This window comes from Syngnathus floridae, chromosome 18 (genome assembly GCF_059516105.1).
Source record: "Syngnathus floridae isolate MCC-2025c chromosome 18, RoL_Sflo_1.0, whole genome shotgun sequence".
In the NCBI taxonomy this organism is placed as follows: Eukaryota; Metazoa; Chordata; class Actinopteri; order Syngnathiformes; family Syngnathidae; genus Syngnathus; species Syngnathus floridae.
Window position 1 is genome coordinate 5,424,250 of NC_142430.1, and position 22,166 is coordinate 5,446,415.

General features: G+C 41.0%; 2 protein-coding genes across 3 annotated transcripts; one reads left to right on the forward strand and one right to left on the reverse strand.

Annotated features, from left to right (window-relative positions):
* Positions 1-1,302: 1,302 nt before the first annotated feature.
* Positions 1,303-12,263, reverse strand: frmpd2 (FERM and PDZ domain containing 2). Its single transcript, XM_088360448.1, has 31 exons — positions 12,148-12,263; positions 9,927-10,035; positions 9,253-9,374; positions 9,014-9,177; positions 8,386-8,451; positions 8,135-8,314; positions 7,976-8,051; positions 7,801-7,888; positions 7,528-7,684; positions 7,327-7,398; positions 7,042-7,216; positions 6,823-6,958; positions 6,594-6,732; positions 6,341-6,493; positions 6,055-6,240; positions 5,816-5,975; positions 5,537-5,735; positions 5,341-5,441; positions 5,162-5,242; positions 4,859-4,966; positions 4,585-4,701; positions 4,315-4,493; positions 4,083-4,181; positions 3,652-3,745; positions 3,474-3,559; positions 3,208-3,394; positions 2,542-2,756; positions 2,308-2,374; positions 2,092-2,227; positions 1,787-1,871; positions 1,303-1,489 (listed from the first exon to the last, which is right to left on the reverse strand). Exons 3-29 carry the CDS (start codon positions 9,371-9,373, stop codon positions 2,187-2,189), a joined length of 3,447 nt encoding a protein of 1,148 aa, XP_088216574.1. The 5' UTR covers position 9,374; positions 9,927-10,035; positions 12,148-12,263; the 3' UTR covers positions 1,303-1,489; positions 1,787-1,871; positions 2,092-2,186.
* On the forward strand, positions 10,801-22,147 carry mapk8b (mitogen-activated protein kinase 8b). Of its 2 annotated transcripts, none has more exons than XM_088360455.1 (12): positions 10,801-11,119; positions 13,586-13,760; positions 14,039-14,168; positions 14,321-14,379; positions 15,258-15,396; positions 15,853-16,018; positions 16,643-16,714; positions 17,524-17,706; positions 18,473-18,597; positions 18,672-18,735; positions 18,886-18,963; positions 19,280-22,147. In XM_088360455.1, exons 2-12 carry the CDS (start codon positions 13,639-13,641, stop codon positions 19,396-19,398), a joined length of 1,257 nt encoding a protein of 418 aa, XP_088216581.1. In that variant the 5' UTR covers positions 10,801-11,119; positions 13,586-13,638; the 3' UTR covers positions 19,399-22,147. The 2 variants fall into 2 exon arrangements, with proteins under 2 accessions (XP_088216581.1, XP_088216580.1); XM_088360454.1 differs by lacking the exon at positions 16,643-16,714 and adding an exon at positions 17,007-17,078 and having other exon boundaries at positions 10,804-11,119.
* Positions 22,148-22,166: the final 19 nt, after the last annotated feature.

Here is a 22,166-nt window from a genome sequence, read left to right on the forward strand (position 1 = left end):
CTTATTGGGCACACTTTCCACAATGTCTGATTTTTTGTCAACTGGAACTGGCCAGAGAGAAGGAAGACTGCTTCCATCACCAACTTCGGATTGGATAACAGAGGACAGGATTTAAGGCTGATTAGAATAACATGGTTTGTTTTAAATCATGGCATTCCACTTATCATCACTATGTTTATATATGGGATTAGGCTGAGAAAGAGGTGACAGAAGCAGGCAAATGACCTGATGCGTGCACCCAGCATCCATTGCTGTCTCTGGACGGTGCATCACTGTAGCGGCAATGGAAAATGTGAACAATAACCTGTAATGCTGAGCGAGACCTTTGAGGCCTGCCAAAAAGCATCACTGTGCCCATTTGTCTGGGTGGTGTTTCACGAAGCCCTAGCATTACAACAATCACGTTTACCAATGCGCTTGTGTTGGCAATCTGTAAAAAAAAAAGAACGCCCACCAGATTTTATGGTCATGCTCTAATTCTCATTATGTCAAATCTCTTTGATTACAAGAGATTTTGGGAGGTTCACGGAGGGTGGTGTACAATGTATGAATTATTATGTACTGACTACACCCTTTTGATTCTGGGGAGGATGTATTGACTCAGATGGTGAAATGTAAATAAAGTCCTCACCTCAACTTCTTTTCATTAAGCTCTCCTCCAAATTGTGTTGGCTATCAACCAAGATTTCTGAAAATGACTAACTTGCTAAATAACTCATTCCCTGCCAACAGTAATGTACTAAAATAATGTAGACCGTTTCTTACTATAAAACGATCTGACATCGTAACAATTTTACTCAGTTCTCAGTTGCAAACTCCTCAACAGTGACGTCACAAGGGAAAATGATGTTAAGATCTGCCCTCACTCCAGCATTCCCTCATCAGTCATCGCCACGTGTAGTGACCTAAGCAGAGGCTGCAGAGGTCAAGACCGCGCTGTCCATTTCTGTTTCTCCGCTCATGAATAAACAGAGGCTAGTGTTTGGGTGTGCATGTCCTTCAGGGCGATTACACACACAAAAAAACACATTCGCATACTCAAACAGCCTTGGGCCGTCTCCGCTGGCATAATTAGAAACATTTGGGATCATTTGCAAAGGGAGCACAAGTTGTGATGAGATCCAGATGCACAACTGGGTTTTGCCGAAATACAGGAACCCTTATTTTACGAGGGACGATTACTCGCTCTTCCTTACCCCAGGAGGTGTGTGCAAGTGACTGCGTTCCCCAATTTGTCTAGATATTTAATTGGTGTTTTTTAAAGGGGGAGGGGGGGTCATCCACAATGAGGTCAGATTCTGTTTCAGGTGGTTTTATTATGGACAGAAAATAGTAGCTTCCCCGATGAAAACATCAATCATTAAAAAGTTAGACTTCCCGATACATATACAGAAGCAAAACTCAAAGTATTCTTCCATGTTTCAAAGAAGCACACGTATTCTTTAAAAAATCTGAATTGCTGTCATCTTTTGATGCATATTCCAGTTACCTAAGGAAGAGAAATAAAAATTACACTATCAGTACATAGTGGCTAGTAGGTAAAATAACATCGAACCCAACAAAGAAGGCATCTGACTATTTTATGCACAAGTCTGCCACCTTGTGGTAGATGCTTTGTAATATTTCCCACTAACCCAGTTTACAACATTGGAGTGAAGATGAATGTCAGGGATATGTGGCTGTGTGGTTATAGACAGGATATGAAACTAATCTATGATAAGGATTAAAAATTCAGTTGAAGGTTTCAATTATGTATTGATACAGATAAGGTAAGTCTGTTCCTTACCTTTAGACTTTGTTCCTTCCCTCTGCAATCAAATTGCTGACACCCGAGTATCACCTGCAGTCAGTTCATCTGTTTCTTTAGTATGCTGGGCGCATGAAATGAGACAATAAAGTAAAATCAATCAGCCTGTTATGCATGTTTATGTAAATTTCAGGCTATATCGGAAATTGCAGAGCTATTGTTTCTTTATCACCGTCCCTCATCATCCAATTCGCTGTCCAGAAACATCTGACTCAATCATGAGCTAAGGTTTACAAATTTAGAACTTCAGGTCATAATGTTAGGGAAGATCACAAATCGCTGACCTGGTTGAGCAGATCGGTTCTTCGTAACTCAATTCACGATGGCAGAGACCTGCCTGTAAATGTTCTCATTTGCCGCCGTGCGGCACATGACTGACTCATGTTCCCCCGGTAAGCTGATGGATAGAAGGAAGGATCCCTGAAGAAAACACAAAGTGAGAAACTAAAATGTAAACAAAGCGCCAATGTGTATGATCACACAGAATTGTGTTTAAATACCCGGTAAAGGTCTACAGAGCGTCAATCGGACCTCAGGGCCTGACGTCTTGAACAACTTAAGTACTTTCTAGGAAAAAATATATAAATTGTGAAAACAATACTAAACATGAGTTACACAATTACACATACAGATGGTGGATTAGTATAAAAGGTGACATTATGATAAACTAAACAAATATTTACAAGAGTTCCATTAGAGGGGAACTTCCAAATTTAAAAGCCTAATCGACATACTGGGTAAGACAGCTCCTTGAGCGACTGGCCGTTGATGGCCAAAAGTACATCGCCCTCATTGATCTTGCCGCTGAGTTGGGCCGGTTGGCCAGGAAAAAGTTGCTTTATCCGGATCAGGTTGCCAACGTCTGGAATGGGCGGGTCCAGTTCACACATAACGAAGCTGAAGCCCAGACCGTCGGCACTCTTAGTCAGGGTCACTTCTTGTGAATTTTCTGAAGTGTTTTGGTGAGGGACAATGAAGATGCAGGGAAGATGAGAGAATAACACAGAATGCTGGTTAGTGCACCAAACATAAGATGACATCCAATTGGGATTGTGGAGCGGTAGTTGCCTTCAGTGTACTAAGTAGGGCATGACCTATTAATCAGCCGGCAGGAAAAAAAAGTCCCTCATTTCTCAGAAAATGATCTATGTTAAGCAGGAGGGACGGCAGACCCGAGGATAAGGAAGGCCAGAGGGATAAGAAAAGGAAGGTCAGGGTCAGAAAGAGAGATCAGGAAGAGGAAGTGTGTGAAAGTTCAGTCAGATGAGTTTGCCTAGTGACAACTCTCACGCAAAGATCTACAGTATCTCCAGCACAGTTACATTCATTCATCCATTCTTTGGGTGAATTGTATTCTACCTTACAACAAGTAACCCCAGCTAGAGTCTGTGTGAACATACTGTCAGTCACAAAGTTGTAGTCCCTGGGCCCATGACAGAATATGTGGGAAGAGGTGCTAATAGATGAGGCGTTGTTCAAACTGGTAGCTGCATCCATGTTAGGAGTGGCTTCACTGGTGTCATTGTAGGTGCTCAGAGAAACCTTGGGGAAGCTCCTGAGCACATGCTCCACAACCAAAGTCACCATCTAGACAACAGGAGGTGGCATATTTTTCATTAGCATCCCCCCTCAAATGTAGAACGATCAGTCACATTTTGAACTTTACCTCCCCAGTTTTGCACAGACATTCCACGGCCTGTTCATAGGTGACACCTTGAAAGTTGATCCCATCAACCTCTAATATTCTATCACCTGGAAGACAAAACAAAACAGTACAATCATATTTTTGCTATTCTTGTGGGTCCAGCATATAATTATCGTTTTAAAATGCATTTATTGATTACCTGCATGTATACGCCCATCTCTGTCAGCAGACCCCCCAGGAACAAGGCTCTTGATGTAGATTCCGCCATTGGGAGCATTAGTGCTGACATCATCCTGAATGATTGCATTATTTCAGTACAAATAAGTAATACTGCAACATTGATAGTTGGCTGAAGCAGCAGGGTTGGTATGATGAGCGATCTTTCTAATGCTGTTGGACCACGAATGTTAATGAGATTGAGTCAAGCAGACTTGATGACCCACTCTGACTCATGCTCTTTTCCTGGCCTGCTTAATTGGCCTGCAGGTGGATGGATGGCAGAGTCATCACTTTCTGTATAATCATTGAAGTCAAACTATATAGCAAATATTGATTTGGTGCACCATATTTTTTCCACATTTTGTCAGTACTCAGAGCCACACCTCCCAAGAAAACATTTTGCAAACTCACAGTGATGCTGATGCCCAGGCTTCCGGCAACCTTCTTGAGCTTCACTATCTTCTCCTCTGACTTCACACAATTCAGTGAGGAAGAAAGCGAATAGCCGTCCTTAAAATTACACACAAATGTTGTTATGGTATTTAATGTACATCTTGTGACTGATGTCTATTTTGTGGCTTAGGCGAATGGAAGAAATTTATCTTACAATACTTTTTGGAGTGTACAAGCACCTAAAACATACCTGCGCGTTTAGAATACGGACTTCCTGGGGAGGGTAAAGTCTGTTGCCAGTCTTTGGCTCCATCATGAGCGAGACAATCTCATCCAAGCTGTCTCCTGGCTGTCCATATGCCATCAGAGTAGTTTGCGACTCATAATTTCTCAACGTCGAAGGCCGCTGAGTGTTTGGAGTTTGAGGAGCTGCGATTAACAGTAATGTTATTTCATTGGCTATGAAAAAAAAATTGTATAAAGCACGCTAACTACACACGTATGCCCACACACAGAGCACCTTTTGGCTGTGAGATAATGAGCTGCACCTCCTCCGGGCTGCTCTGCATGACCTCCGCTGCCTCGCTAAAGGTGGCGCCCTCTAAGCTGATATGGTTCAGAGAGATCAGGCGACCACCTAAGGGAAAAGGTCATCATAATTTAGGTTGCCACCAAAACAATGTTATGCAAAGTACAGCGTTTGTAAGAGGATCTGCCAATATGCTTCATGGTTAAGCAAGATCATACATAACAAATAGAAATTATATTAAAAAAATGAGTAATTCATTTTGTACCTGCTCGGATACGTCCATCCTTATCAGCAGGTCCTCCAGGCACTACAGATGCAATAAAAATGCCCAGCTCATAACGTCCCACCGTCTCTTCTCCCACAATCATGATCCCTACATAAACACATGATTTGGAAAAAATCTACTGCCTTTATAAATGATGTTACCACTTTCAATATTTTCTAAGCATAGAAAATACAGCACAGCAGCCAAATGATAACACTAAATCCAACCAATCATTAAAAACTTGAGCCAAAACTGAAACCTGCTTCGAGAACAAACTTCTGAAGTGGTATTGTAAAATGTTACCAAGGCCGAGCTTTGGGTCTTTCTTAAGAGAAACGCACAGGACCTCTCTCTCGGTTGATGGGCCTTGTTTAGTTGGAGTTTCTGTGGGCCATAGAAATCTACAATCAGGCAAATATTGTTGCACTAACTAAAGTGGACTGTAACTGGAAGCTAGTCTATACGTGAATGACTGGTTGTACCTCTGGCTGCTGGTGAGCCAAAAGGAGCTTCAGAGCCACTTTTCTGAGAACGGGCTGGAGAACGCATGCCAGTGCTGCCGCACTGACTACTGGAGCATGTGCTGCAAATGAGACATTTCGTAAATGCATTGACAACAACAGTCTTAATATACAACATCAGTTGGAGTTCCAGGACATAAAGTTGAAGACGATGTACCTTTGTTCATAAAGGCTCTGACGCTGCTTTTTAAAGCGGGCCTCTATCCTAGCAGCAACATCCTCACAAAGCCTGGTCAAGGATTCGTTTTGAGGAGTGTTCAGACCGCTGTCATCTTGCGGTGTCTCCGAACCCACGATGGACTTGAACCGGCTGTTTTGAGTCCGGCAAGGTGATGCGTATTGAGGAATGTTTACATCTGGAAGCAAACGCAACAGAATGATCCACCAAATTCCATATCCGTGATCATTTTAGCAGTCTTGATGTCGTAAAATTAACCTGAGACCAGGCTGTGGTTGAGCTGACGTGAATTCATTTCATTGTTGAACTTATGCTGTGATGAGCAGAGGTTACATAGGTATTTGGCTATCTTTGACGTCTCTGTTATGAAGGTGTGTTTCTTCTTGCTGGCCCGGCACTCTATTATAAATCGATGCCTCTGAAAGAATATCAAGGATTTTTTTAAATGGGATTTTGCAAACATGAGTTGGATATTTTAGATTAAGCAGTCTACTCACATTGGAGGAAATAGTTTCCGTTTCACGCCAATGAAACGTCTGGCTGGTGCTTCGGCAGCCGACTTTCACCACGTAGACAATAACGCCTTTGGCACAAACTCCGAGGACAATTTCTCCTTCTACAGGCTTTTTTTCACGCGTCACACGGTGGAACAAAACACCGTATTCAGGCAACTGTAGACACACCTGCATCATTGGGGTTAGGGGTTAAAGTTAGGGTCTGCCTGTTCTCTGTAACCTCAATACGCAGCTACGATAATAAAGAATCTCAAATAAAATGCGTTACTTTGAGGAACTCAAGTTCTGACTCCTCTGTTAGCATCTGGGCATTATTTGTATGGAGCCGTTGCAATTCTCCAAGAATGTAAGGCAAGGCACGTTTCTCTATGACACTTTTGGGGACATATTGATCAGGGCGGCAGTAGTTTCTACCATACACCTGGAATAAAAAAAAAAATAACTGCATTATTATTTGTCTTTTTAATCTACTTGTCCCATTAAAATGCACCTAATGTACAATATGAGGTCTTTCTCCAAACCTCAGGCATGCAGTCCCCGTACTCTGTCTGCAAGGCCAGAGCTCCGAGGTATAGAGCGGTCTCCTCATGGCAGGACAATCTATCGTCTAAGAGGTCTTTTCTAAGTTGGAGGTAGTACTGGTGGCGGGTCTGTTTGTGCCTGACAGGACGAGACTCTGAATCATCTCTATTAATGTCTAACAAAGTGTAATACTTTCAGGGGGATAACTAAGTAGCAACAAATACTTACAAAAGTGTAGAGATGTCATTGACAAAGAATTTGACCCTGAAGAAAAGGACAAAGGTGGTTGAAGGCACTTTCTTCCAGCTTTCCGGAGCAACTTTGGAAATCTTGGTATCGTTGTCCACAAAGAAAAACTCATTATCTGATGAAAGAGAAAAGGAGACTTAGTTTCCGCATCCTTTTTGTTAGAATTGTCATATTTAATTGTTCGTTGGTGAGATTTACCATCAATGTAAGCAAGGGCGAAGTAAAAGTGTTCCACCAGGTTGGCATGAGCGACAATCATGTCAAACACGTCTCCGCCTCTGGTTTTCACTTCACATTTGATGGCAATGTTCTGACCGCTTGGCATCACCACAGTCAGTTCTCTCTGTGTGGTTGGCGATTTCCCTTTTTTTGACTACAATATACAGAAATCAAGATAGAAGAAAGAGTGAAAGTGTTTTTTTTATATGACTAAAGCGTGATGAGAAGTAAAAACATGAATGATGAATTCCTTTGGTTTCTCACCAAAATGGATCCAGGCAGCTCTAAGACAACAACGGGCTCATCCGACATTCTAATAAACTCTGGACCCATGTCCTACATTAAAAGATGTCGCAAATGAAAATATATAATCATTACTCAATCATAACCCTCAACAAAATGAATTGACTTTTTGCAGTCACTGTATTTTCAATAACGTTAATTTCCTATAGCAAATTTGCTCACCTTCATTTTCTTATCATTCAGACTCATTGTCGACTCAAACTGCATGAGAAATCTCGAGTTAGCACGCCGACCGCCATCTAGGTATGGGCTACAGACAGTGGGATTGAACTGTTGCCAGCTCCCATTACTCTCAGTGTGTCGACATCCCGAGGGGATCCTAAGCAGGAATGACTTTATCAGTCCTTTAAATCTGTCACTACTGAGATCTATTAACCAACGTTTCAGTTTTTGTTTGAAAGATGTGAAATGAGAATGCATCACTTCACTTCATACCCTGTGGACTCGGGTGTATAGGATGCTCCTGAGAATGTTCTGGAGATCTTCTTCTTTGTCATCCATGTAGGGTTACAAAAAGACCGACCTGAAATACAATCCAGTACTGAGTAAGGTATACACAGTACATTGTGTATTTTTTTTTTGTCTCACATAATACAATTACTTTTCTTACTGTGTAACTTGTCTCTGATGATCTGACTGCGATCACTCATCAGGGATCCGTTTTCTGTCACTGACAGAGGCTCTACCTGTTGCATGAATATTTGGGCTGTCAGTTAAAACCAGCAGAAACCACCATGATCAAAGAATGCGAGGTTCGTTGTCCGCTAACCGAGTTTCGGTAGATGTCTTCTACCAGCTGCTTGACAAGCCGCTCGGCGGGATAAAGCATAAAGTTCTTGTGGTGAAGCTCGCAGGTCTCAAGCACCGTCATCAGGTCCGGCCGCCTTGTTACCGTGTCCTCGCACATGCTCAGTAGTAAACCCTCCAGCTCTGCACTAAGCTGAACAGGCTTTCACAAGAAGAAGCATGTTGATAAAGTGTTGATGAATTTTGTAGTTGACACTTGAAGGAGCATAGTACCTGGTTTTGAGGTAGTTGATAATCCACGCACCAGTAAAAAGTCATACCCAGTGAGTATACAAGTGTCTGTGGGAAAGCAGAGACAAGAACTTGTTATCCCAAGTGTGCTTTGCAAGGTGTAGCAATCCATTGGCCAATAATTAAGTTCAAGGTTGTGGGACTGTTGATAACTTTAGATGTAAGACGAGGTTTGTAATAAAAAATGTTTTTTTGCGGACCCCCCCGAGATATCCTTGCCCCACCCTCAAGGAAAAAGTCCTAGCTCCACCAGTGGACAGACTAGACCCTGCCGTGGTTGTCAGTCAATCATCAAATCAAGGGACAAGTTATGCCAGATGTATTGGATTGTCCGTGTTTTACAAAGGCACTGATCATAGCTAGATTACTTTCAACTTTAAATATAAATTCTGATAGACTAACTTTGATATTTTCTAGTAAGCCCTGAATGTCATGAAATTCCTATCCTACTTTAGACTTTTTCCACTTTAGATACCACTGGTGTTTCTTGCTTTTAATAGGAAAGTAGTATCCCTGTAAATGTAAAAATAACTTGAAATTGTATGGTAGAGTGCTAAGACGGAACATGCACTGATCTGACCTATGGTATCTACGAGATCATTTTTACAACCTTTTCAGCTGTGGTTCTTGTGGAGGCAGTGTGACCCTGAATGACTTCGGGAGCCACAAAGGAGGCCACATCATCATTTCGCCCACAGCTCTTGAAGGCCATACGCCCATTAGCGGACAGTAGCACCGTGCCTGGGCTGAGGACGCTGCACATGTTGCCAGAGCCTAAACGGAACACAGCAGAAACTTTTGGGGATGGCAGGTGGCTAATTTGCGGGAATGTTGTTGGAGGCTAATTACCTTTTTTGGAAATATCCAGTAAGGCCTCTGTGGTAACAAGCAGTAGACACCAGACCTCATCCTCATCTAGCGGTGAACCTCTGGCTTCTAGCACCTCTGCCAGGGTCACAAAGGTACCCATCCTAATGGAAAACACAGCTGCTGTGATTCATGAAAACCCTCAGTTTCTGTAAATATCAGCCAGTAATCGATGTCTAACAAACAACCAAACCAGATTTATACTTAGACATTGGTCATCTGGAAGTTGGGTTTTGATGGTGGAATATCATAACATCTGTCACATTTCTATGTACCGTATGTTAGCTCCAATTAATACTCTAAAATACACATCGTTAGAAATGGGAGTCCAAATGTTTGTCTTTCTCTGTGTCAGTCCCGCTTCCTTCCCTATTCTGTAAATCAACCCTGAATCGTCCATGTGAACACATGACCAAGCTCTCAATACGATTATAGATATTTGTTTCTCAATACTGCGTTCACATTATTTGCTAAACTGTAGTGTGAATATTAGTAAGCACACATGCCTCGTCGGGAACTCTAGTTCTGATATAGTGACAAAAACATACCATCACAAACTATTCTGCCCCACAGGGCAGCTGGTACTGTGTATTTCTGGTGGTCCTTTAATCAAACTTAAATGTGGTAGCTATTTGTTTACATGTAATGTATCTTACCTTATTCCCTTTAATTTCCCTCAGACATCCGCCTTGTGAATCTAATCCTTCCTCTTACACGTCCACCACTTCCATGTCATCCACCTCTTCTTCGTCGCCAGGTCCCCATCTGTCATGGCAGCTTGTCATTATTGACATCATTTGCTCATGACAGATCAATTGTCTATGCAAAGACCACAGATCTCATTTCCACTGCGCTCACAACTAGTGACGTGTTGATTCTGTGTTTTCTGTTATTTTCTACTATTTTTAGACCAGGGACCTAAGCACATAATTGGATTTGCCGGACAAGCTAATGGCAGCTGGGGCAAGTAAAGGGCCAATCCAATAGAGGCAGCACTGTGTTAATGAGCCATTGCAACTGCAAGGGAATGTCTCAGTCAATTAGATCACTTTCTTTCGTTATCTTTCAACAGTTTAGCATTATATCAAGTGGGACGCAAAACATATATTGCAAATGGCAGGTTGATTCATCACGCCAAATATCTTCTCAGTCAGGAACTGTTGGATGCTCAGAACCTTGCAAAGGTGCCACGTTATGACGTTTCAGAAAGAAATTCCATTCCAATTCTTAACTATATTTACTATTATTTAAATCTGATGTGCTGGAGGAAAAGATCTGTGGAAAACTTGGAATCGGTGTTAAATATGGATCTAGATCTCTGTATTATTTGGTATTTTATTTAAACTTAAAGTAAAATGTGCTTTAAAATTAAATGTTTCTCTATGTGTGAAGCACAACGCATTTATGGTTTTATTGTGGAGAAATTGGCTTGGAAAAGACAAGGGAACACTGTTCAAAAATTTCAATTGCTTCTCTTGAACGCAGCGGAGTTGCAAAAGGTTGCGTAATCGTCATTTCCGCTTTGCGCTCGGAGTTGCAACTGAGAACGGATCTTGAACGTCTCACTCTGGTCCTCATTGTGCAGCCGAGGAAACGTCGCAAGGTTCCGCCGACGTCGGTATGAAATGGCAGAAAGTGCTTGTGTCACGGAAGCTCAAAGATTAGGTTACGCCGTAGCCACACATGCATATTGCCGGGACCCCGGCCTGTTAGTTTGAGGGCCGCCCAAGTGTCTCCGAAGACGGATTCAAGCGTTGTTTGGTTTCCAAAACCGCCCAGGTTGTGTCTCCGGCGGACAGCCAGCGAACGGCGACTGCGGGTCGACACTGTTGGAATTATCCAGAGAGGGGTGAGCTCGACGTCTGGTTATTTGTTTTTACCTATGAAGCGATTGTCAATAATTGGGGGGGTGGGGGTGGCTCTTGCCCAATTCGTGTCACGTTTAGGACCGTAAATAGGTGTTTGCTAGTCACGCCAATACAGGAGATAAAACAGGTCTGGCCTAACTGGTACATGGCAACCAGAGTGAGCAGCTATTGAAACATACTACAATACTGTTTTTCTGTTTGTGTTGCATAATAACCACAAAGTATGAACATTGGCTTGTTTACAGAAACAAACCGTGTTCCACTAACGCTGTGACATACAATGTTGCATACGATGAGCAGTTGTCAACAAATTTACACGCTGTTTTGGTTTTGCAAACTGTGCACCCAGTGGCCAAAATGGCCATTTCAAAACAGTATGAAAAATACTTTAAAAATGAGCAATTGAACATGTTAAACGAATAAAACACCAGACTTAATGTAAATTTATTGACCTCGCTGAATGACCTGCAAATTGCATTGGCATATCCGCATTTGGCAGTTGCACAATGCAGCTGGAGTTTTTAGCTGTTGTAATTTAACACTTATTAAAAACAATGTATGGTAGCATGAATGTTTTTGCTATTCTATAATCTCTTTAGCTGCATTGCTATTGTCGCATATTCTGCTGAGAGGTTATTTTGTCACCTCAGCGCTACCCCATGATCAATAAATATAAAGTAAGCTGGTTGAGGTGGACGTTTCACTCAATTTTCTGCCTTTAATCATTGTAAAAAGGAAGCCCAAACTCTATCATAAAGCTCTATCTCAAGACACTCACCCAAGATTGCAGGAATGCACCTATCATTCAATTTGAATTGATACATTCCACACATAATTATAGTGAATACATGTACCAACGTGTACCACAATGGTCCCTTTTCAAATATTTTCTTTTTAAATAACAAACACACTCAAGTTGGAAGTGGTCGTGCTAGTGATCAACTTTGCAGTATTTCCCATTTATATTAATATAGGCAGTTCCCTATAATAAAGAATATTGATAACCTACCTTCAACTTGTGTGTTAAGTCGAGGTGTAACCTGTATTAGGAAAGGTACACGCATCTTATTTTGAACTAATGTAAGCAGACTATTTGAATGACCGTGAACATTTTGACCATGTATTTTATATGCAGTGACCATTTTAAGTGTATTTAGATAAGAGCAAGGCTTGTTTACCAGGGGCAGCATTATCAACATGGCAAAACTTGCCTGTGTGCGGACTTTGACTCTTATGTGGCCCGATCAACAGTAAGAATGGAAATTGGAAATTAATGAACCTATTATTGAATTTCTTAAGTAATGGCTGAGTGTGAGCATATTAGTTTCATGATGTGACACATTTGACTTTGAGATATGGTGTCCGAGGTTTTTCGTGATGGACTTATCAGAAGGGTAGCAGGGTACCTGTGGGCTGCTTGCCACTTTGCAGACTATTAGGAGGGAGGAAGTTATGTTACGATAAGAGTTCAAAGAAAAGGAGGAGGCAAAACTGAGTAGGAAGTCTGAAATAGACTTTCGAGAAGACAGACAAAATGGCATGCTTGCAGTTTTAACAGACTTACTGGACCGTATCATTTTTTTTCCGTTTGCAAAGATAATCTAGTAGTATCTCATTTTTCAACATACAAGTCATTCCTCAGCCAATTTACAAACCTATCTTTTCCTGGCCAATTTCCAGATACTCAACTACTGCTGTTACCAAGCTTGGATAAAAACAGATAAGTTGTTTCAGGAAGTACATTCGGCATAAAAACCGTGCCAGCAAATCATGCAAGTGACTCACTGTGGCGACCCCCCCTAAAACGCAGTTAATAGTCCGTTGTGAACTTGACCGTGGTTGACAAATAAATAGAAACTACAATGGATGTTTGAAGGCTAATTGGCGCTGAAAGCAGGGTTGCTTGGTAGTCACGGAAATGAAGATCAGAATAAGTCACGGTCCGAGAAACATCCAGCTATCATAGTCAAGCCAGTCTTGTCAGCACAATGATCCAAATGCCTCTAATGATTCCTCCTTTTTGGATTCAGCATGGGCCAACTTCCTACTTCCACTTATCCTCCTGCCGATCTCATTGCATTGTTTTGAACTTTTTACCTTTTCCGTGAAGCACATTCACAGCACTGACATGCTTGTGGGATGTTTACTGTAAGGCTTCATTTTCTGCCAGTTTGACTCTACATTTATATGAGTTAGAGTGTTAGAGTTTGATTTACAATTGCAGGTCGCACTGCTAAGTGGTGTTATAAACATAATGGACTTTACAAGTTGTTTTAATGGGAAATTATTATACAGTAAGCCATTATGTTATACAGCTCTTTATCTTTCTTTCAGTTTCTTGGGCAGGGACTCAATCCCAGTTTTGGTTTTATTATTTCAACTTGCTGACAATGTAGAATTAAATGTAAATAATTGTTTTCACATTATTTTTTTTCTGCTGTTTGTAGGTGTTGAACAATATCCTCCACTTGGATGCTCAGCCACAGTCCAAGGCAAAACCATGAACCGCAACAAGCGTGAAAAGGAGTACTACAGTATAGATGTGGGCGACTCAACATTTATGGTTTTAAAGCGCTACCAGAATCTCAGACCCATTGGATCCGGAGCACAGGGAATTGTCTGGTGAGTCACTTCTATTTTTGGCGGCTTATTTTATTGTGGGGCTGACCTGATGCTAAATTGATCCGTAAGGAGCTGTTGAACAGTGGAGAAAGGCAATCACAATCGGGCTATATTTCTGCACACCATAAGACAGGAGCCAAATAAAATCCAGTAAAAAAAAAAAGTGAACCAATGTGAATTTTAAAACTCTAACCCACAAAGCTAAGATATGACTTTCCCATGAATTTGGCTGCACCGTGCATCCAGCGATTCCCTGAGCCTTTGCATTTTCATTTCAGTTCGGCTTACGACCACAACCTGGAGAGGAACGTCGCCATCAAAAAGCTGAGCAGACCCTTTCAGAATCAGACTCATGCGAAACGAGCCTACAGAGAATTAGTGCTCATGAAATGTGTCAACCACAAGAATGTAAGTTTTGTTTCTTTTTTTTTTAGTCAGATGTTTTTGGTTGTTTGTTTGACAGACTTGATTTCCATATCAATTCAAATACACATGTGGTGGCGGTCATGTTGTCATTTTGAGCCGCTAGCGACTAATAACCTCTTTTTTTATTTTGACAGATAATCGGTCTATTAAATGTATTCACACCACAGAAGACACTGGAGGAGTTCCAAGATGTGTGAGTATAACCCAGTTAATAGATCGGCTCACACATTGCACGTTTCAATTAATGCAGGGGAAAGCACACGAGGGGACTTGGATTATATTTGCCGACATTTATAGGCACTTAGTGAGTTCGGCTGAAGCTGTGGTTGGTGTGGAAGACTCCTCTAACGTGCTACGGATTTATTTATAACTGCTCCTTAAATCAGACGAAGATGGTGTGCTATGTCCATTGTTCAATCAAAAATGAGTTAATGATATTTCAACATTCCATGATTAATAAATATCTGTTTTTGACATATAAACTACCAAAATGTGGACTGGAATGATTAAGTATACTGCAGAGTGCCATCCCGTTGAAGTAGAATCGTACGCATGGCTCTTTGTGTGTTTGTGTTTCTTGTTTCTGCCTGATTGAAGCTAAAAAGGAAGCTGAACAAAATGGTAGCTGGAGGCTTGCAAAATAAGTTCCAGGATGAAAGCATCGCACTCCATTTATGCGTGGGTGCGCTAAATTCAAATTGATCCTGTGTGTCTTTCTGCACATTTGTACAATAATCAGTCTTTGACGCAAGTTACTTCCTCCGGACACAAATAATGAGTCTTGAAGTGATAGATGCCGTTGGGACGCAATTATTAATCTGAACGTTCCTGACAACAATTTGCAGATGGTGATATAACAGCTGTCAACTAATCTTATGTCATTCTTAAAAATCTGAATTCTGTCTGACAGTTCTCGAATGCCGTGGGATACAAATGGCAACATTTTTTATTTTATTATTATTTTTTGCACCAGTGTAAATAATTTTCAGTCGCACTCCTGCTAGGATTTTTAGTAACTTCGATGACATTTTTACATTTTAGTGGCTGTTTGTACTTCTGTGCACTTTGTAGATATCTTGTTATGGAGTTGATGGACGCCAACCTCTGCCAGGTGATTCAGATGGAGCTGGACCACGAGAGGCTGTCTTACTTGCTCTACCAAATGCTGTGTGGAATCAAACACCTGCATGCAGCTGGAATCATTCATAGGGTCAGTACACTCACAGGTCTGGATTTAGTGACATTTTGGTCAAAAATACCCGACAGACCATGAAAGGGGTTGACATCTACAAGTTGTCGGAACACACTTGTGTTCACCTTGAAGCGACAGAACGGTCTATGAAAAAAAACTTGTCACACACGCACGTACACACACTGCAGTCTGTCAATCACCCGCATCGAAGAAGCCGCAGCAGAGAGCCTCTTGCTCTGCCAAGCGGAACTAATTGAGCTCGAGGCGGAGAAAACCGGACTCACTCACACTGGCACGTCTTGGCACGCAAAGCCTTTACTAGGTGAACGGATGCAACATGACTCATGGCCACGCGTTTCACTGTTTGAATTCTATAAACGAACTAATTCGAGCTTAATGTTAACCGAACAGATCGGTTCCAATTGAAATGAATTATCTAGTTTTCTTATTATTTTGTATTTTTCCCCCCTACAGGACCTGAAGCCAAGTAACATTGTGGTCAAGTCAGATTGTACCCTTAAGATCCTGGACTTTGGCCTGGCCAGGACCGCTGCCACGGGGCTCCTCATGACGCCTTATGTGGTCACCCGTTATTACCGTGCCCCTGAAGTCATCCTGGGCATGGGTTACCAGGCTAACGGTGAGTGCTAGGAAGGGGGCTTTGAAAAAATAAAATTGGCAGCGTTGTTTCCTTGTTCTTCCAAATGTCACACTCAGCGGGGCATTCAGGCATGACTGGCATTTCTGCTCTGCGGGGGAACTTTCTTTGCCCAGTGATATTTTAGCATGCGTTTGATGTTTTATGGGGCCTGTCCTTTTTGTCATGCAGCCTGATTAAAACTAAGTTACAACCTCTCCAACGGCACACCAAAATACACTTGGGATGCTTTCATTCCATAATGGTTGACAAAACAGATAGTGGCAACAAACCTTAGTGATAAGACTCTCTAATCATTTCTAATATTGCATAGAAGCATATTAGCCAATCAAAGTTAGCCACATCTAATATTAATTGAATACCACTACAATATTATTTAGCCTTCAATAGAGATAATTCAAAGTGTTAAGATGCACAACCTCCATAAATATAGTAATAGTAAATTTCTGCTTCAAGCTGCAACCCTTGCGAGTTGCAAGAAAATAAACACTTCTTTTGCTTATTGCTTTCTTACCCTGGCTTGAGCAAAGTCATCGAAGTCAATCTTTCCCTGCTGACATTTGTGTTGCTGATTCTCTTCCCTCCTTCAATGCTGCACATTTGTAGTGGATATATGGGCTGTGGGCTGCATTATGGCAGAAATGGTTCGCCACAAAATCCTTTTCCCGGGAAGGGATTGTATCCTTGAATTGCTTGCAGCCTTTACTTAAACTACTCACAAAACAAAACATTGCCTCCTACTGATGAAGCCTTCCGAGTGTTGACACACTTAAATATTTTTGACTCGATGATACGATAGTTTTTTTCCAACGAATGATATACATTTTTGATATATTCGCATGTATTTAATTTTTACCTCACATTGCAAGTACATGTCCCATGTTCTTATGTTTTTGGTCGGTCTCAGTTTTTCTTTTTTCATCATTTCCATCATGCATGTTAATTTAGTGGTTGTCATTCCATTTTTCAGTTGATGTCTGGTCTGTTGGCTGCATCATGGCTGAAATGGTCCGGGGTAGTGTGTTGTTTCCTGGCACTGATCGTATCCTTATGTCCAACCTCCATCCAAATGCCCCAAAATGCCGTCTTCTCTCATCCTTGTTCACATCTTTGCTCGTAACAAGAATTATTTTATTCCATTATTGTACCTCATTTTGATCTGTTTTGTCTTCTGCCGTGACTTAAGACAACCTCTATTCGTTGGTCTCCTCGTATTTGTCTACCACTAAAGGAAACTGCAGTGAGAATAGGTATGGGTGGTTCTCAGAAGCTCTGGTCCATCGGGATGGTCAAACACTGACTAACTTTTCTTCCCTTTACGACCAATCACCAGATTTCATACTGCAGAGATCAAAAAACGTGACTGAGATTTGTGCTGTCATTTATGTTCAACTGTATTTTCAGTGGATTTCAAGACTTGCTCCCTCACAAAAATATTAGCCCTCCATCATTGCGCCTAGTTCTTTTCTTAACATTGTAACCTAAAGATATTGACCAGTGGAATAAGGTGATCGAGCAGTTGGGGACCCCGTCTCAGGAGTTCCTGATGAAACTCAACCAATCGGTGAGGACCTACGTGGAGAACCGACCGCGCTATGCCGGCTACAGCTTCGAGAAGCTATTTCCCGACGTTCTGTTTCCCGCAGACTCTGAACACAACAAACTGAAAGGTAAATATAAGCTAACTGTTCACATTCAATGTCCAATCACTTATGATTGTTAAGCATATTATACAACACAATATCTAAATGTGTTTGGACAGAAGATGTCCTTTTACTTGATTTGCTCTAGAGCTATTTGTTGGCAAAGTTGCATATGTCGTACTTTGCAAGTGACAAGACGCTACTTTAGAAAAAGCGCTTCATCTGGAAGCTGACACTTGAGCAGCAAGCTGTTTACCGTGACCAAATTCAACCTCAAGCGTGTCTTTGTGAGGAAAGGGAGAGAATGTGACAAGAACGTTCACAATAAGCACCGCAAAGCTGTCGCAGGCGAAGGAGCGGGGAGTAGGACATCTTTCTGTCCTCATTAAATTAAAAAAAAAATGAAATATTGGATTTGACAGCTGTGTTTCCTGTCAGGACCATTTCGGTTGCTTTATGATAGATCATTAGTTCCAAAAGGCCATGTGTGATTCAAGGCGGAAAATCATCGTAATGCATGAGAATGATGTGGTTGTTTTACTATTTATCCACAGCACTATGGTGCTATATTGTAGGCTTTCGAGGGGTGCTGGAAAATACAAAAGTACCTGAAGTGGCATTTTCAAGGTTTGAAATGATCCCATTTACATTGCTTAGAATTACAGAGGTACCTTGAAGGTGAACCAGGTAAAAATGTCCAAAGGTCCAATATTTTCCAACTCTGCCAGTTGCACGTAGTTATGATGTGGTTCGGCATTAATTTCTGTTTTTCCCTTCCAAAAATCTTTGGCAGCAAGTCAAGCCAGAGATTTGCTGTCAAAGATGCTGGTCATAGATGCTTCCAAACGGATCTCCGTGGACGAGGCCCTTCAGCACTCTTACATCAACGTGTGGTATGACCCCACTGAAGTGGAAGCAGTAAGTATTCACTCCCCTCGTTCTCAGTCAAGTTGTCTTGAGTGTGTTTGAAATACCATCAATCCTTATTTTAGCCGCCACCAGCAATCACCGACAAGCAGCTGGATGAGCGGGAGCACACGGTGGAAGAGTGGAAAGGTAGGAAACGTCCCATCCGTCGGTGTCTTCTCCGCCCTTTGATTGGCTGCCATGGAAGCTTAGCTGTTAGCGCTGTGTTCGTTATATAAGAGCATTTTCACAGCATCATTAAAAAAAGGGTTGTATGATATAATGATATTTTTCTTTCAGAGTTGATATACAAAGAAGTCTTGGACTGGGAGGAAAGGACAAAAAATGGTGTCATAAGAGGACCCCCAGCGTCCATCGGTTAGTGTTAATGTACTTTATGTAATTATGCCTGATCGTATTGGTTGATTTGCGCTTTTGACAATAGTTTCCCACATACACAGTTTGGCATTCGTAAAATCACCACCTATTTATTTTTCACTTTGTTGCCATCATTTGGAAATTTGTCAAGTTAAAGTCATTTAGAGAGAGAGAGAGAAAATAGTGCTTTGCATTAACCTTCACTAATTTGGCCCACTTAAAGATTTTGACTCTTCCTTGCAAAGCTCTGTCCCATAATATTGTACAGTAGCTAGTTATGACCCAGTGCTCCATCCCCCTCTATCCCATAGCACAGGTGCAACAGTGAGCAGCGACCCCCCGCAGCAGCACCAGCACCCCCCCGCTACACGCTCCCCCGCCCATGTCACGTCCACAGAACCCGATACGGGCGACGCGCTGGGCCGCTGCAGGTGACCATCTCGTAATTCTCTTCCGTCTCAAAAGACAGATTCTTTTTTTTTTTTTTAAAGTTCTTTTGAGTAAACAATCTCAAAGTAAGAGACAATTTTAACAATTTCACTACAACGCGGTTTGTAACGACCCGACTGTGACGACCTAAATGTGTGTGGAACGCCCGTATGCTACTGCTCGGGTAAACGTCCAATGACTTTGTACAGTTTTGACACTAGATAGTCGGTAGTTAATTGACACACCCCTCCTGTCTTACACAGTTATTCAAGGCTTTAGGAGCGATGTTTTAAGTGGAACCTTCAAAGTGGAACAAAAAGGGGATCCGAGGTGCCGATTTCAAAACAATTTGTCTCCAATTTGTTTTCACTGGTTCAATCAGCGCCATCCTAAAAATGTATGGCAATATTTGAAAAATTAGGCCAAAGAAATGTAAATGTTGCTTCGGCCATTTTGTGGAGTCCTGCTGCCAAGGAACTATGTTGAGGTGAGTTGAGGAGCTTCCTTTCGTCAATTCTAGTCCTTTGCTGTGACAATTTCACATTTTCTTCCGCTTTGGAGGTTCCACCAAATACGAATGGAGGGTGTGTAGCTGGACCTACGATAAGATGGGTGGAAGTGTTGCACGTGAGAATGTTTCCGTTGAAAAGGTTTTCAGGATGTAGAACATATGACAAGGCAAGTGATTTTTATTTGAATGAGAAAGTGAAGAAGAAAAAAATCATCCCGTTATTAGTAACTTTTAATACTGTTGTGTGTTCATGATGTCTCTTGGGACAGCTGCGGTTAAAAAGCGAGTAAGTTGCATGTTTAAACAGCAGCACACCAAAAAAAAAAAAAAAATGGAAGAAAACAAACAATTCTTACTTTATGCAATAATGTTGTCCTTTGAAGTGTTTGTACTCAAGAGAAAAGTGCCTGTTGTACTGTAACAAGTCATTCATATTGTTTTGAAGGCATCTGAATAGTTAACAGTAGATTCCAACTCGAACCACTACTTTGTGTGTGTGGGGTGGCAAGGGGGTGCATTTGTATATTTTTCTACTTTGTTTTTATTTTTACCCTCGAGGGACACCGTAGGTGACGATGCGTCTGAGGCAAGCAGTGTCACCAAGGTCTTTCATCAAAGTTTCGCAATCAGCAATACAATGGGCCCCGTTCCGCAAAATATAAGATATTATATTAAAATATAATATTAGCCAGGGAGAAAAAAAAAACAATGCTGGAGTAGTTTGCATAGTTAAACAAGTAAGGATATATTTAGGTAGAGGCATATGTTTTAGGTGGAGGCCATAACTATTATTGTTTTTTTTTTTTTTTTTCATTGTTAATATTGGTTTTCATTTTGGAACCGTGCAGTAAACATGACCGAAAAGAAAGTACGTTCGTTGTAGCTGTTTGCTGTACGCTGTGTTGGCAATGCAGTTGTTTCTGTTAAATATGTCAAGGACTACTGTACGATGGCTCCTTTCAAAGCATAAAATCATAACTTCACATTGGGTTGTACCAGCAAACTCTGAATAAATTGTGCAGTCATCCCTCGGGAAAACCATTTAAAAAAATGTCATTTTGATCAGAAAAAGTACAAAATATATAATTCATGTAAAAATGGAATTAGGGGGAAAAATACCTTTTTTTTTTAAAAAATCCTACTCTCCAAACACATTTATATTTAAATAAATGAAAAACACATTAGAACATTGTCGAAAGGGTAATGTATTGTAATAGTTGCATGCAAAAAGAGTAATTCCTCTTTAGTCAAGCACCCAAGAAAATACTTCTCAGTATACAAAATACTGCCCAATTTTAACACAGAAATTACTGTAGTAATCTAATATCCAAATGTATACAAAATAAACTTGAAATATTTCCCTCGGTGAAGTGACCCTCTTTCACTTGAGTTGAGAAATTTTACATTTTCAACAATACTCTGTATAAAATAATAATAATAATTCCAAGCAGTTTGAATGGTGCAATCCAAGTCGAAGTTTACTCTTTTTGCCCTTTTGATTTTATTTTATTATTTTTTTTTTTTTTTACTGATTCCTAACTGAAGAGTCATTATTTTGAAAGTGCTCTTAATTTTCTCCACGCGGCTTTTAATTTAAAATTCCTTCTGTCTTTAATTTGTCCGAATCACTAATCTATCGGCTTTGATGAACTACCTCACGCTGAATTTCTGCCACTTCTTGCGTCATCATCGCTCGCCTGCATGACATGTGAATAACAGATTCCATTATTATTTATTTATTTGACTGAGTTTAAAAAAAAAAAAAAAAAAAAAAAGTGTCGCTTTCCACAGATTTTGTACATAATGTAAAGTTCACCTACCAGTGAGAGGAGAGTCCTATGTATTTTCTTTGTCGTTGTTTTTTTCCAACTTAAATGTGCAATACCTTCAGCAAAGTGTGCTCTCGAAGCGTCGCCTGAAGGTAATCAAAAGTGTTGGTACTGTCAACCCCCACTCCCCTTTTTTTTTTTTTTTTTTGCATAATTCAGATCCATTTTAAGACTTCAGCCTTACCCGCCTGACAGATTTTAGGTTGCGGTAAGACAAATAATGGTAATAATAATAATCATATGTATGGTGCTGGTTTGCGAGTGACTCCAGCCAAGAAAGTAAAATAGTTCGAAGAATTCCCAAGTATAAAAAAAAAAAAAACATACACTGGGATCTCATGATGCCTCCTCTTCAATTCAATACAATGGCAGAACAAGAAAACAATGTGTACTACGAATAAAAGAATCCACTTTGGTTATTGGTGTTTTTCTTT